Source organism: Xiphias gladius, chromosome 23 (genome assembly GCF_016859285.1).
Source record: "Xiphias gladius isolate SHS-SW01 ecotype Sanya breed wild chromosome 23, ASM1685928v1, whole genome shotgun sequence".
Taxonomy (NCBI): domain Eukaryota; kingdom Metazoa; phylum Chordata; class Actinopteri; order Istiophoriformes; family Xiphiidae; genus Xiphias; species Xiphias gladius.
In genome coordinates, this window is record NC_053422.1 from 6,098,469 (window position 1) to 6,114,571 (window position 16,103).

Consider the following 16,103-nt stretch of genomic DNA (forward strand, 5'->3'; position numbering starts at 1 on the left):
GAGACAGATGGGCAGGACCATACATTTTAATATGAGCAGCCTTTGTTAAGCTGTTTACAACTCACAGCAAAATGTGAATGACACATATTCATGCACACATACTTGAATGCAAACATTTGTCTGGCTATTCTCTCTTTAAACACAACAAACACAGAACGGACCCTGATTCCCACACTGCGCTCCAACATTCTCCAGTTAAAAGAACATAAGTACAATATTCAGTCTGGAGAAAACTGTAAATCTCTGGTGATCTGCAGTGAGAGGAACCAGGGGTCAGCCTGTCATCTTTAATACATCAGGCTTAGCTTATCCAGATAACATCTGGATAACATTACAAGCCGGTTAGCCTGCCTTCGTCAACATCAGCAACCATCCAGATGCTTTTCGGTGCATTCAGAGGACAGTGATTGGACAGTCACCGGCCCATCTAAACTGGTGGACCAATAACAAGAGAAGACTGGGCTCAAACTCCAGGCAACCTGCCCTGTTCATATCCTCCAACTGGATAAAGTTCTGTTGCTCTTCCCGAACGTTCCTCTATCCTGAGAAAAACTTGACCGTTACACTCTTTTCAGCAATGTCCTCTTTTGTGACAAAGAATGTATCAACTATGAATGTTTTTTTAAGCAAATTCAAAAACTGTAAAGAATGTGAATCCCGATGGCCTAGTTATGCATGCCGTACACTGTGAATGCACCATTCCCAGTTGGATTCAACTGTGGACCCTTGTGCATGCCATTGCCCCTCCCATTCCTCCCCCATTTTGTGTCACCTCTCTACTGTTACTTTCTTCTACCAACAGTCGGCTTCATTTAATGATGACAACAATCTTGTCTAACCTTAACCATAACCACAAGCTTTCAAGTAGTGTAGTGTATCTGTTTCCTACTAAGTGAGGCACCAGATGAGTAAAACGGTCATATGTGCATTTCTGGCATGCACTGAGAAAAAAAAACCTGTTTTGTTGTTTAGGTATGAGGGCTTATTGAGGACTTGAACTCTTGACAGTCATAAATGCATATCAGGTGTGCTGTGGGACTGACTTGTTGTTACTTCTACAGAGCGCATTCTTTGTAAGAAGTACTGTCATACAGGGAGAGACAGATGTTCCTTTGACAAATCGTACAGGCTAGAACTTAGATCAGATTTCATCAAGGGTCATTTCGAACTTGAATCAATTTCTGGACTGAAAAATTTTCCCAGGAGAACAAATTCAGATCAACTCAGTCCTATTGTTTCGAGCAAATAGCTTTACAAATTAATATACACTGTTTAATAATACACTGTTTGTCTTCTAGGATGACACATACGCTATAGGTGTTTTTTTTATTTTTATCTTATCTCTATCTGCAGGACAATAATATCTTCCTGTGTCTTCCAAAAGCGTTACAAATAACCATTTAAGATCATTTAAAAGTATTTTCTGATCTGACATCACTATGGTGAAGCTTTGGGCACAAAAATGACTTGGTTAAGGGAATGGAAACATTGTGGTCATGGTTAAAAGAAACCAGGGTTGACTGTTTGCAGCAAAACAGGAAATGAACAGTGGTCCCCTGTGTCAAAGAACAGATGTTTTGTCAACCGTCCATCAACCGCTCTACAGAACAACAACGTCACAGTACAGCTATAACGATTAGTCAATCAAGGGATTAGTCGATCCAGCAATAATTGTTTTGATAATCGAACATAAAAATCAAAGTAATATTTTAAGCAGAAATTCCAAATATGCTCTTTCTAGATTTCTCAAATGTGAGGACTGTTGCTTTTCTTTGTCATACTTGATAGTAAACTGAATATATTTGGATTTTGGACTGTTGGTCGGACATAGGAAAGACATTTAGAGACGTCTCTTGGAAATTATAACGAGCATTTTTCACTATATTCTCCCATTTTATAGAATAAACAAAATACAGATTGGCAGATGAATCGATAATGAAAATAATTGTTAGTTGCAGCCCTACGTCACAATATTTCCACCTTTGCTCCTATCAAACAAAAGTCACGATCCCTACAGTACATCCTCCAGAGGGCTTTGTTACTTGAAGGTAAACGTTTCCTTATTGGGAATTTGCTGAACCAGCTGATGCTGTTGTTTTTCTTTGGTGGACAAATCAAGAATTGTTGAAGTGATTTTCCCACCCAAAAGAACATCTTAGAAACACATACAGTAAATGTTATTCACCACAGAATCGAGGTCTTGGCCAATGTAGCAACTGTAGTATGGTTAAATAGGCAAGTAGTCATTTGTAGTTACTGTTTGTGTTGAGTTTGAGTCTGCTGTAAGGTCAAAACTGTAACTTGCTCAAGGGCACTTTAACAGTCATTACTGGGAGAAAGGAGACTGTTAATCATTCCCTGCATTCTCAAATGATCTCATCTGACCTTCAGCATCCCACCACCTCTACATCTGTAATGTCAGGTCTAATCAGCATGCTCATCACCTCATAGAACCTAGAATCCCTGCAAAAATGTTTTAGCGTGATGGATATTCAAACCAGGGATGTTCACCAGTCAGGGCTTTTAAACTAGTCATCCTAACAACCATAGACTCAGCTGCCTACACCAAATTACCCTACATAAACATAGTAATAGTCTGCTGCTATTCCCTGTGTTAGGACGGCAGTGTTTTGATGCCATGCAGCTCGAGGTAAAGTGAACATCCCTGTAACAAACTAATCCTGTGTTCTCCTCTGATAGCTCCCTCCTGACACAGTAATATCACTCCCCGGCTCAGCCAACAAGCCCTGGCTCTCAGCCTGAAAACAAGGGCTATTTTCAGGCTGAATAGTAGGAAGCCGGCAGCTCCAATACAGGGAAAGGCTTAAATACTCTAAATGAAAAAAAAGAGAGAAAAAGAAAAATAGAGTGTGTGTGTTTGTGAGAGTGAGAGAAAGGCCGGTTGTAACCCCTTAGCCAGGAAACTGTCATTCTCTTCTGGAAGGACTGATAAATGCTGGGAAAGGCCTTTTCCAGGGACATATTACTGCTAGTTTAATGTGAGGAAAGGGTGTATTTTACCTTGTCATCCTATGATAACAGTAGGGGAAAATATAATTTGCAAATTGTGTGGCATGTTGAATAACAGTGACTACACAGCAGTGGTTCCTAAACTGGGGACTGGGATCAAAAGAAGAAAAATCTAAATTCTTCTACAAAAAATATATATGATTTCAGACTTTCTTGTAATCTTTGCTTTATTCTTGTGAAATAGTACAGTTTTATCGCTTTGTGCCTCAAAATAGTTTCTAAATGATGCTGCTAAAAGGAAAATCACACTTGTTAATTGAAATGTGAGCAGTTTAATCAAATACTTTGCTTCAAATTAATGATCAAAAGCAAAAAAGGCTGGGAACCACTGCTTTATAGGACACAATAAAATCTCTATGAAACACTGTGTATTTAACTGAGACTTCAATTTCCTCTTATTCCATAAACATGCTAATCTGGCAAAACTCATGGTTAAAAATCCAAATTCAATAAAACTAAATAACACTACCACTAGTTTATGATGTTTTCATTATTACTGAAATGAAAGGAAACCTCAGAACAAGGTTAAATCCCTCGTTAAGAGAATATTTTCTGTTGCATTTAAAATAAAACCACATTGTGCTCTGGGAAAGTCGGCCAATTCCTAATTTACCAGACCCACAAGGATTTATGTGAAATATTTCAGGTTTACACCACTGAGGCAGAGCGAGCAATTTCCAAAAACTCTTCAAAGGCAAAGCTGGGACTGTTCAGACACAAACAACTTAACCTCTTCCATGAAATGCATGCTGTCAGCAAACAGAAAACAAGGCATGATCCCTCTTTCATTGTTTCATTCGCTGAGTACTGACCATCTGAATCACTAAAATAAAGAATGAACACAAGCTAAATCTTGAGTGTGTAATTACAGATACTTGAATTGTTTTTTCTCTTTCAGCGGCATTACAGTTGCTTTCTGCATAGAAAATCATTTTTATAGGAAAACAAAAACAGCCACCCTGCTCCCTCTCTTCCTCTCCCTCTCCCACTCTCTGTGTGTCTTTCTTCACTCAGTTATTATAAGCAGCAGAGGTGCCGTTCCCCGATTCGCGCGCCATTTCACAATTATGAGTCTCAACAGGGAGCGTTCATTAATGTTATGCTAATTTTCTGTATCCAATTAATTCTTCTCTCTCCCTGTCTCTCTCCCGCTCGCTCTTGTTCTCCCATTTGGAAAGCGTAGCTGTCAGTCAACTGTGGCGTCGAGAAACACAAATAAAACCCTGTGAAATAATCACTAATGTATTCAGCCGGCTTATACACTTCCTATTTCCGTAAATTATATTGCTGCGGTCAGGTAGAAGAACATGTATATACAGAGCGTAAAGAAGAAATGAATGCTTATTTTCTGTTTTGATGCCAGGCACTTTTGAAATTATACACTCAGGTTTCAAACGCCCGAGAGTCTGTAAGACATAGAAAGAGAGTTACATTTACAATCACAATATGACCTTAAATAAACCAAAGAGTGAGTATGAGTAAGTAGAAAAATGTATCTGAAAATGAAACTCAAATAAAACTTGAATATTCAAACACTGAATACCTGTAAATTTAACATTTTGAATAAAACATTACAGACCAAAAAAAGGGAATATTCTACATAATAAAAACGACTCTATGCTGTCTAGACTCATACGTAAAGAGATTCAGTGAGAAAACATGAGTAACATGAATTACTATGTTTAAAAATGGACAAGAATTGTTCCTCCGTGAGCATTAAGTGTGAGGAGATGAGAACAAAAACAAAAGCAGAATGACAGTCATAGACATTGCACGCCCACACACACACACACACACACACACACACACACACACACACACACACACACACACACACACACACACACACACAATACAGACACAAATACACACAGAGTCTTTACCCTGAGGTAGTTGAGGGTGAAGTTGGTCAAACCCATGCGAGTGATGTTTTTGGACAGTTGTTCCAGCACCTGAGGGTCTTGTGCCTAAAGTCAGCAGCAGAGAAATGAACATGAAGAAAAAGTTATATACACGCACACACACACATTTATATTACATATCCATATCTATATCTATATATATATATATATATACATATATATATATATATACACATATATATATAGACAGAGAGAGAGAGAGAGAAAGATAGAGAAAGAGACTATATATAGATATATGGACTCATATATAAGATATCTATATTTTGTTATGTTTGCATTCAAATACGACGACTAAACAAATTATCTACGGGCAATTAGGGTAATTTGCGTTCATTGGATATGCACAATTGACATAGTCACACCCTCAAGTCATAAATGCAACTACTTAACATTGTTATTGCAGTTACTATTAATCTGAATGGGAGTATTTCTGGCCTTCATTTCACGCTATTGTAAAACTGTAGGGTAATTAATCAATATTACTCTGTCATCCCACTTAAAATTCCACACATTTTCAATTTCTTATCTTGACTGAATTTAATGATGTTGGTGAGTGCATGTATACTTGGTCTGGGCTGCAGGAAAAAATAATTAAAAAATGTTAAATAAGTAAAAAAGCCAAAAATCTGCAGATCTAACCCACCCGTCCATTTTATGCATTGTGCTTTATGTTTATGTGAAACATAAATAGGGACAGGGTGATGTGATCCAGTTGACAGTTGCACTCTTCACACAATAAACATAAGAACTGACCACCATCTTGAAATTAATTCAAAAACAAAAAAAAACACTGAATCAATTAATTGATTGTAAAACAGAAAATGCATGTAAACCCTGTGATTACACAGTATGTGTAGGAGTAAAGAATAAATCCTAAATAAGAACAAAGAAAATAAAAAGCCAAGATAGCAATTATAGGACACCATCTCATTGCGAAAAAAAAATCTAATGAAGACACATGATTGTTCACTAAGGTTTTTTGCCACTCCAAGAATGAGCAGTCAAATTATAAAAAGCTGTAGGTACTGACAGAGCAAAACATAGCCCAGACTGAGCAGAGGCAGCGAGCACACTTGCATTCACTGCCTCATGAAAAATGCATAATTCTATCTCCAGTCGCATCTCTGTGTGGAGAAAGTCAAGAGAAAAACGAGGGAGTCCTTGTGTACCATCAGCAGACCAACATGAGTAACGGGAGAATTGAACTCCATTTGGATTATTGGCAGCCGGCAGATCAGAATCGGAATTACTTTACTCGTCAAGTAGAATTAGGCTAAACGTACTGTACAGAAATTTGTCTTGGCAGCACTGGCGAAGAGACGTATCAACAATTTGTAGAAACACGAGTGAATACTGGCACATATGGCGCAGGGACAACAGAGACACTCGGTTCAAGAGGCCAAAGACAGACAAACATTGCAAACTACAGAAAAACACATTCAGAATTCAAGATGCATGGCAGTGGTCCAAATAAGAAGTTTAAACAGTGAAGACAGTGTCAGTGGGCATCTGCAGTGTATGTGTCAGTCCTAATGTGAGAGAAGTCAGGATGCTGCTCAGCACTGCTGCAACATAATCTGCAGAAGTAGTGTACTTAAGTGCAATTTAGAGGTAACTTTATACCGTAAGAGGTACCCATTTCTAAGGGAAACGCTGGACTTTTTATTGTACTACATTTATCTGACAGCAACAATTTTTTAGTTTACCTGAAGATCTTACCCAAAAAACAACTAATGAGCTTACAAAATATCACACTTTGTTATAGATTATATTACCTTGCTGGGTACATTTCTCTTACTTTAGTAAAAGATCTGAACTCTACTTCCAGACTTATTATTTAGTAGATATACTGCATAACGATAATGCAGTGCACTATACTCTTTCTGTGTAGATTGTATTACTGCAACTATTAATGTGTTCACTGCAACAGTTGTTGCATCTGCACCATGCTGCATTATTTGTAACTGTTTTTCTCATGTTTCATTGTAATAAATTTGAATGTGCATTTACATCACTGTGCTACACAAATGCTCTGCCTTATGCTTGTGAACAAGGGACGTGTATGTACGTGTGTGTAGGTGGTTGGAAATGGATGTAGCAGATGTTAGGGAGGGAGACACATAGGACATATCACTTGAAATGATGAGCAGCTTCTGTAGGGTATTTATGCTTTCTTTTTGGTGTTCTATTTTTGTGTATTTTACATTGTCCTTGTGTATTTTTTGCACTCCCGACCAATGAGTTTCCCTTTTAGTATATTTAATCAAATACTGTACTGAAGTAGAATTTTGAGGTACGAGCACTTCCACTACTTCCATTTTATGCAACTTTGTACTTCCACTCTACATTTCAGAGGGAAAATTTGTACTTTTTACTGCACTAAAATTATTTTACAGCAATAATTACTTTGCAGATTAAGATTTTATGCGAAAACGCACGATAAGCATATACCATACATATCAAAATATGATTATAAAAACATGAAACATTGATAGATATATAGACTTGTTTTTATTTTTTCACTATTTTTAAACATCCCAACAACAGTACATAAAACAGCTCAAGCTGAGCTTCACCTTGACCAGCTACCACATTAAAATGCTGGTTTTATCAGTGACTATAATACCATTATTAATAATTTAATTATATTTTCCTGCTATTGCTTCCTTACTTTCACCTAAGATTTTGCAGGACTTTAATTGAGTATTTTTTACACTGTTGAATTGTTACTTTTACTGGAATACAATCTCTGACATTACCAATAGGTTTCTGAAGGGAAGTAATGATGATAAAGTTTCATCGGCGGCTGCCATCATGGAGCAATAAAACCCGAATGTGATAAGTTGAGGCCCCTGTCAATCAAGCAATCATACCCTAAAACATTCCTCTGTTTAGGCCTTTCTCAGTAGCTCAGTGGAAAAAAATATTAACTTATAATCAATGACTTCAATGCAGATACATTTCTGGAGTCAGCATCTAGTGGGAATTACAGGAACTGCAGAACTTTTGCTCTGGCTTCAACAGTCAGCTGTGATGGTTTTGCACATTTTTATGTAAGAACAGAATTGACATTTTGAATTACTCCTGTTATGAAGCTTAAAATTTGTCAACTTAATTAGCATAGCATCACTGAACTGTAGATGCATACCATACACATAGGGACAACATAGGGATATGGGACACAGCTGTTGTTTGAGTCCTGGCCATTATTTGAGCCTCTTATTTGAGAAATGATGGTAAACTACTTAATTTCAGGAGTGCTTTTATAAACCTAAACATTGATTAAATGTAAAGCTGCCAGTGAAGGAGAAATTTAAATTTATTTAATTTTTTCATAGCGCATAATTATGGTAACACTTCATCTAAGGCCCCTATTTAGCATTTGTAAGGAGTATATAAACATTCAATGAATGTTAATAGCACACTATAATGTAGTTATAGTTGTTAAATGTTTATTAAAGTATTTGATAAAGACTATAACTTCTCCTGTGGGCACCCAAAAGTGGGGGCTGGTGTATAAACTGATAATGAAATGACGTCAAAAATGTGTCAATTGTGTCAAGTAAAATGTCTATATAGAAGTTAACACTTAAAATTGCCCTTATGTTTCCTCACATACTAAATTATAGTGCGCAAAAAATCCTATTCATCCCAGACTTTTTTCTATGTCATTTTTTTTCCTAAAAACACCTACTCTGTCGTCTTGTCCGCAGCAGGTCCTGCAAATTTTTAGGTTTCTGAGTAAATTTCACTTTTGATACATTTGACATTGAGTTGAAACTCAATTTTCCTTAAGATGAGAACGTTTTTACACCATGTTGTTGCTGAAGTTGTTCTTAAAGATATTTTTGATACTTTTCCTATCCCAGAACACAAACCTTATGCCATGCGTCAGTTAATAACGGCTAACCTCACTTACAGACTCCTTCTTTATAAACTTCTAAACACTAACATAAGACCAAACTTTATGTCTTTTCCAAACAGTTCCTCATGAGCAGTAGTTCAGCTCACATCAGAAAGTGGGTCCTCCATAGTGACTACATCTGTACTGATATCTGCAGCTCCAACTTTCCTATTCAGACTCCCATGTGTCTGTATCTGCTTTCATTAGTCCAGCCGGCGATCAAAAGCGTGAACTCACACTCGCACACAAATCACTGAAGATCTGGCTAGGACCCACAATATCCCACTCTCTAGGAATTAGTGTGAATGCCCACAGGGGCCAATTTATTGGTGAGTGAAATTCATATGAAGATTTGGCCCAAAAGTAAGCTGGCTCTTACACACACCTTTAGCTCCATGGGGATAAATAGAAAATGTTGAACGAAAAAATTTAATTTTATTTATTGAGCAAATGGAACGAGATGCATGCATAGCAACTGTACTGCAGATCCGTGATGAGAAGAAGAACGCATGTAAGAGCACTTTTATTATTGTTGTGTTTTTGTCATTTTCCTACCAAAACCTTTCTCAGACATGGAATACATAGCATTGCTGATTTTGTTTATATGTTAAAGTTATGGCTTTTGTTATCAAGACAATTCTTTTCCCCATAAAGATTCATTATGGCTTTTTTCAAATGTGTCAGCACATTTACGCAATATTTGGTACCTTGGGTGCAAGAGGAACTGCTGCAAAAAAGCAGTGAGTTGACAAATTTAATGAAAATAAGGAAGAAAAATGTTTTCTGGTCTCTCACGGGTTGCATCATTGATGGCTTTTGTCAATGAAACTTCAATTAATGACCATCGTGAGGGCAATGGACGTTTGCTTCCACTTCTCTTCTAGTTAATCTCCTAATACATTTTCTCATGAATTTCATCATGGGTTAGTACATCATAGTCGAGTGCACTAGTGTGGAGTGACAAGACGTTAAGTTGGGAAATTTCTATTTGCTCACAAACTGTATGTAAAGCGTTTTACTTTGCATGCTTTTAGGTTTAAAGTTAAGAATGTGAGGATGGAGACAGTTGGTCTAACTATTGTGGTTGTACAAGATTTTCTTGCTATGTCGCATTCACACTGCAAGGGAAGAAAATACACACAGTATTTAGACTTCTGTGACATGAGAAGAATCTCCCTAACAGTGTAAAGTCGACTTATATAAAGTGGTTCATAGTTGATTGAACTGATTTTATTTTCTTTGAGCATAGGAAATGAAATTTAGGAAAATGATATAAGTGATTTTAATCAAGCGAAAAAGACGCACATTTAATTCGTCATCACATTCAGATGAGACTTGTGAGGTGTGAAGTGTTAGGAAAATATTTGTAGGTCCGACCTAGTGAGATCAACATTGTGACTTTTACGTAAAAGCGAGTTGGGCGCTTGTTCAAATACGAGACCAACTCGTAAAACTACCGTCACATTTACGTTAAAAAAAGGGTTTAGGAGAGTTTTAACACATATAAAAGCAAACTGAATAGTGCTTAGGCCACTGTGAGTATATGCATAACCTGGCTTCCTTTATGTATGAAAAAATGTTTTTTTCCCCTAACAGCAGTGTTATATTGTACAGTTTTAGTTCAAAATCATTGGAAAACAGAAAACCTTCTGATAGCTCTAGCTACACTCCACAGCTCCACTGACTAAATGTGTGTTACACTTAGTGGAATTAAGGAGATTATTCATTCGACCTTGTTTTTTTTTCCTCTCTCCTTTTTCAGACAAAGGGCCTTTTTTATCCTCACTGGCCTTTGATGTCTGCAAATAAATTGGTTTGCAAAAATCCCTCCAAACTGCTTTGTTGGCGTTTAAATTTCATATGCTCATGAATAGCCTCAGAAAAGTGTCTTGGCAGAGTGCGGAGACCCTCGTTAGGATCCAAAAAGCGACACCAAAACTGGGCAGATCTGGGTGTTTTTTGTCGCGTGTTAATGATGTCACACTCACGTGCATGGCCAGGATGCTGCGGGGGATGAGCTCTCGGTACTGCCGGATGGTGAAGTGCCACGTCTTGATCCTCATCAGATCATCAAAGGCAAACTCCAGTATCAAACGACCCTCTGTACATACCTGGACAAAGATCACATAGTTGGTGATATTTTACATTTCTCCTCAGCCTGATATCTCTTTCAGTGTTCTTTAACTGGCTGGCAGGCAACTGTCAGCTGATTTGGACGCAGACACAAAAAAAAAAATCAGTGTTTATTGGCCAGGCGTGATTTTGATAAAAAAGGCTGGAAGGGTTACGTCTCCGTTTTGGAATTTGTTCAAGGACTACGCAGCATGGAGCGAGCTATTATGCTCCCAATATTTACTCTACTTGCTTCCCTCATTCAGAGCATCTGTCCTTGGGCCTCTCAACTATCCAGCTATTTCTAAAATGTGAAAATAAATGTAATCTGGAGAGGGGTGTGTTTACGCCAGAGACAAAAGAACTTCGGGTCAGAGAGAGTTGCCAATTAGGAGGAAAGAGAGAGAGAGAGAGAGAGAAAGAGAGAGAGCGAGAAACAGTAAGGGGAAAAAAAACATTTTTTCGCCCCTTTAGCTGAATTCAGCGCTTGCCGGGGACCTTGCGCTTCTCCCGAATTTCGTTGCTGTGACAACCAGGGAGAGAGAGAGAAATGGAGAGACAGACAGAGAGAGGGGGAAAAAAAAAAAATCAGCTGATTAGTTGGCATGGCAACGGCAAAGATGTAATCCCACCAGACACACTCTAATCAATGCCCCCAGCGCAGATGGTCTCCTGAGGATCAACAAGAAAGAGGCTAGCGGCCATACTGCCCCCCCCCCTTTCATAGTATTGTATTACCACTCTGTAGGGTGTGTACGTTATGCATACTACACATATACACAATACTACATACTTTAAAACATTAATCATTCATCAACATTATTAGCTAAAACTAATGCAGTCTAATATATCGGTCCTACAATAATCCTTCCCTTCGTGAAGGTTATAATGTTCAATTTTTGTGGCTACTGTGTTGAAGAGGTGCTGATCCAACTGTATGATCATTTTGGAGGATGTAGTTTGTGGTGCTGTTGAATTGTATTGTGTTATAATGACAGGTGTTTCTATAATTTTGTCCACCCAATTTATATCACTGAGTGATATCTATTTATTATTGATACTTATACCTATACTTATATATATTACACACATCATGGCTGCAAGAGTTGCAGTACTACATCTTTCCCTCAAAAATCTGCACAATTCACTTATTCGGTATAAAGTATTGTAATGTATTTATTATTTATAGCTTCTTAATGTCATCTCTATCATTTATCTATTTTATCTAAATAATTCTTTATCTGTTTTCTTACCTCTTCAACTGTCTCTGTACTATTGTTAATTTTCCCTCAAGGTCAGTAAAGTTTTTCCTTTTAAATACTGAATGAGAGACTTCTGGTTGTAGTTTTACTTCTTGCGAAAATACATACATAGCGTTCTGGAAATGACCACTTCCATTCAATGACTGACACAACTCAACGCTGATACAGTGGTTTTGCGTGCAAACACATCTGGGATCTGCCTGGTGGTCTGATATTGGGCTTGTCTGAGCTTGGTAAGTGTGGATTAAACTAAAGCAATATTTGGAAATAATCCTTGGTATTTAATTGAAAGTGAAAAAGGTCTTTATTTCATTTGTATTTACTGTAATTCCAACAGCATTTTGTCCAACAGCTGACCTCAGAGTTCAGACTGAAAATGACAAGATGCATCATAACTCGTAACACCCTAAAATCAAAACAATGTCTTCCAAAGAATTCAAACTCTGCACGTAAACCACCGCTGTCCAATGGAAACTACGTATCTCCAGATTTGGTGATCTTTAATTTTTCAGATAAATAGAAGGATTAAGTGCTCCTTTCTGTGTTGATAAAATTGTCATACTTCTTAAGATGAATAAACCATTTGAAACCGACTGGTTTATCTTTTAAAAAAACATTGTCACAAAGCTAATAACAGCACTGTTTTTATTAGTTCATGAAAACTTGACATTTTGAAGACACATGGTTCTCACAGGACAGCGGCATGATTTTTATGAGTTTTAGAGTTTATTAAAAGAAGCGGTGAAACCACATATATTCATTATTTTTCAAAAGAGGGGTACACTTAAGACTAAAAACATGAAACCACATTTGCATGTAGGAACATTTTACACATATTCCCTATATCGTGACTCTAAAATAATCATCACTGACCCCAAGGTTTTCAGCCCATGCTGAATTGTAAGTGGGAATGTTGTAATTAATCCACTTGTACTCAAATTGCTGTTGAATGGTAAAAAAAAATAACCTTAGAAATGCAACTTTTTCTTTTCCTCCATGAAATGAAATGCATCATGGTCATTACGTAGTGGATGAGTTTTATGCCCCTTGGGCAACTAAAACCTATTAAAAGACAAAATACTTGTAAGTATGAGGAAATAAGTTATTCTTTACATCATTCCTGAGAGGGTGCATTTTGTAGATTTATGGTATTTACCCATCAGCAGTGAAATAACTTGAATTGTGTTTACTAGTGAGCCAGTGTCTTCTGATGCTTTCCAGGTGCTGTAGCCTACAGTGAAACAACACTGCACTATTGATTTCTTTTTTCCATAGTGCCAACTGTGTCTTTAGCATTGCCTCCAATATTGCTCTTATTTCTCTCTGCAAGCTTTCTGCTTCTCTGTAAACAATAAATACATTGGCAAACAGCCTAAATAAGAACCAGAATAAAATTCACTTTAATTGCCAAGTGCAATACATGTGCAGGAATTTGTCCTAGTGGCACTGGTGCAGAGATATAATAACCACAAACACAACCAAGGCAGTGTTTTCCACAAACTCTAGTGTAAATTAAATCATACAAAGCTATTTATTTCTCCATAGTGAAAGCCAAATGGTTAAAATATAATATTTCTCACAATGGTTGCCACCATTTATTTTTTTTTAGCTAAATAGTGTTCCCTTATGAAAACTAAAAGGAGGAAAATCCCCTTGAATTAAAAAAAGGTCCATTAAATGGTACAGCCCCTCACAGAGAGTCGTCATTGATTTAAGAGCAGGGTCATAAATCTTCCACACAACGGGGCTGAGATCAGGGGATCTCTGGTTCAAAAGAGCAAGAAAGAATAACAGTGTCCTGCTGCTGAGACACTATTCAATACTGTACCCTAACATGACAATCAATTAACTGCAGAGGAGCTGAAGGTCATTAAATCGATTATTATGAGCATTCATAACTGCCTCTGGTGAATATGAAGAGTTTCAAAGTTGACTAAATATCCTCAATTATAGCAACAAGGTGCTGACATGCCTTATAATATTGTAATTCAACAAAACCCTAGAGGAGAATGGCATTAATATTAAGATCACAGCTTGTATCTATTTACTTTTATTTATGGCTCTTGTACATATAAATAAGTGAAGTGTGCCACTGTAAATATGTTTAGTTACAGCAGATGTTTACTTTACTTTACAACTTAGACCTGAACTAACAAACCAGCCAGGCTTATATATCACCACTATTTTTTTATTGCAGATATGCTGTATCAGTATTGTGTATATGTCAGCCGAAAATTAACACGAAATTTCAGTATATCATATTCATAGTATGATATACTCAGACATATCTTAGCCAAAATTCTTCAATAACCAAAGTTAAACAACGTTTATCAAAACTATTTATTTATGTAAATGTGTAAAAGAGAACATTGGCTCCTATATCGTTATCAGATCTCTTATAAATCTCTCACGAATCAAAAGCCTCAAAAATCCGAAAACACAGAAATCAGTCAGACTATACTGATAACTCACAGCTGAGGACCTCATTTAATAATTTACCTGAAATAGTGCATTATATATTTCTACTGTCAGCACAAAACGGTATTAAAAGGATCAGCTACATTTTAGTCCCTGGTTAGACCTTGGTGAGGCAATAAAAAAACACTACAACAACCTACTACAACCACAGGCTGCCCCAACCAATCAAACAACCAAACAAATGGGGTTAAATAAGAGGAACACCTGAGACAAATACATATGCAGTAACTAATCTAATTCATGTTATAAATACATAAATGAATAGACCAATCACAAATCTCATGATAAATCTAATGCAATCTAAACCCTGATATGATGAAATATAGGGACTAGGGGACACAAAATACACAGAAAAGCCCAGAAAAACAAACACTGTTGATAACACGTCCACGAGTCAATTTCTCCAAAAAAGATCCATTCAGGGAATTAAATTCACTACAGCTGTGATCACTGTGTCACGAACTCGCCTTTTGCTCCCTGCCCCCTCCCAGCATGCACAAACCCCCAACTGGGCACCAGTAACAAGGGCCGTGCCCCCCAAACTAATACACACCGGTCAGGGAAAGCGAGAACTGCTGGGTAGTGAACAGAAGTTACCAGGGGTGGGTGTGAGGTTGGGGGCTTTTGGTCAAATTGGCACCCTGTGTCACCTTGTCAACACCTCACTGCCCTGTGAACCCGCACACATTGTCCACCAGCACCTGGAGAACACCGCCCACACTTAGCAACCTGCTAACCCCGCCCCTTCGTTAGTCTGTAGCACCCCAGCTTGAGCAATGAAACGAAGATGGAGAGAGTGCATGGACACAACACATGGCGCTGTGTTGAGCTTCATTACAATCTACCCCCTTTTGTATTCCTTCAATTGTTTTCATCATTACTATTTCATTCAATTTTTTGAACTATATCTCCGCTTATCATACATATAGTATTCTTTCACTTTTTTTTTTTTCACTGATTCGTTCTTCTTTCCGTGTCACTGTAGAATGCTATGCAGTAATCTGCTAGTCATTTGTTGTCTTTGTTTTGGAAACCTTGTATAATCTGCTTTGACAATGCTATACTTCACAAATAATTTCAATTTATTACAACTTGAGCCTTATTTTTGTAGTTTTGGCCATAGTTTCTCTCAGTTATGATGACGTTGCAGTCACCAAGTTTATCTGGGTAATATGTAATTTTTTGATGTTTGACTGTTTTTATAGTATGACGTCGCACTTTCACCTACACTGCATATTTGCTATGTTTAAATCAAGGATCACAATGGCAGTAGCTTTGGACTTTATTGTTTTACCCTTGACCTTAATATTGTTGCTTGTGGTTTTGTGTCCCCCTTCTAATGTCAAATAAACTAAACTAAGATCGTCTGAGTGCCAGTGTTTCTCACCCTGTAAT

The 16,103-nt window shown here is 37.3% G+C and overlaps 1 protein-coding gene across 7 annotated transcripts in view; it reads right to left on the reverse strand.

Moving 5' to 3' along the window:
- ldb2a (LIM domain binding 2a) overlaps nt 1–16,103 on the reverse strand; it is a 92,436-nt gene that overhangs the window by 13,052 nt on the left and 63,281 nt on the right. For all 7 annotated transcript variants that reach the window (XM_040119988.1, XM_040119987.1, XM_040119986.1 and 4 more), the window contains exons 4-5: nt 10,845–10,967; nt 4,914–4,997 (exon numbers count right to left, since the gene is read on the reverse strand). In XM_040119988.1, the coding sequence (XP_039975922.1) occupies nt 4,914–4,997; nt 10,845–10,967 (207 nt within the window). The remainder of the gene's footprint in view (nt 1–4,913; nt 4,998–10,844; nt 10,968–16,103) is intronic.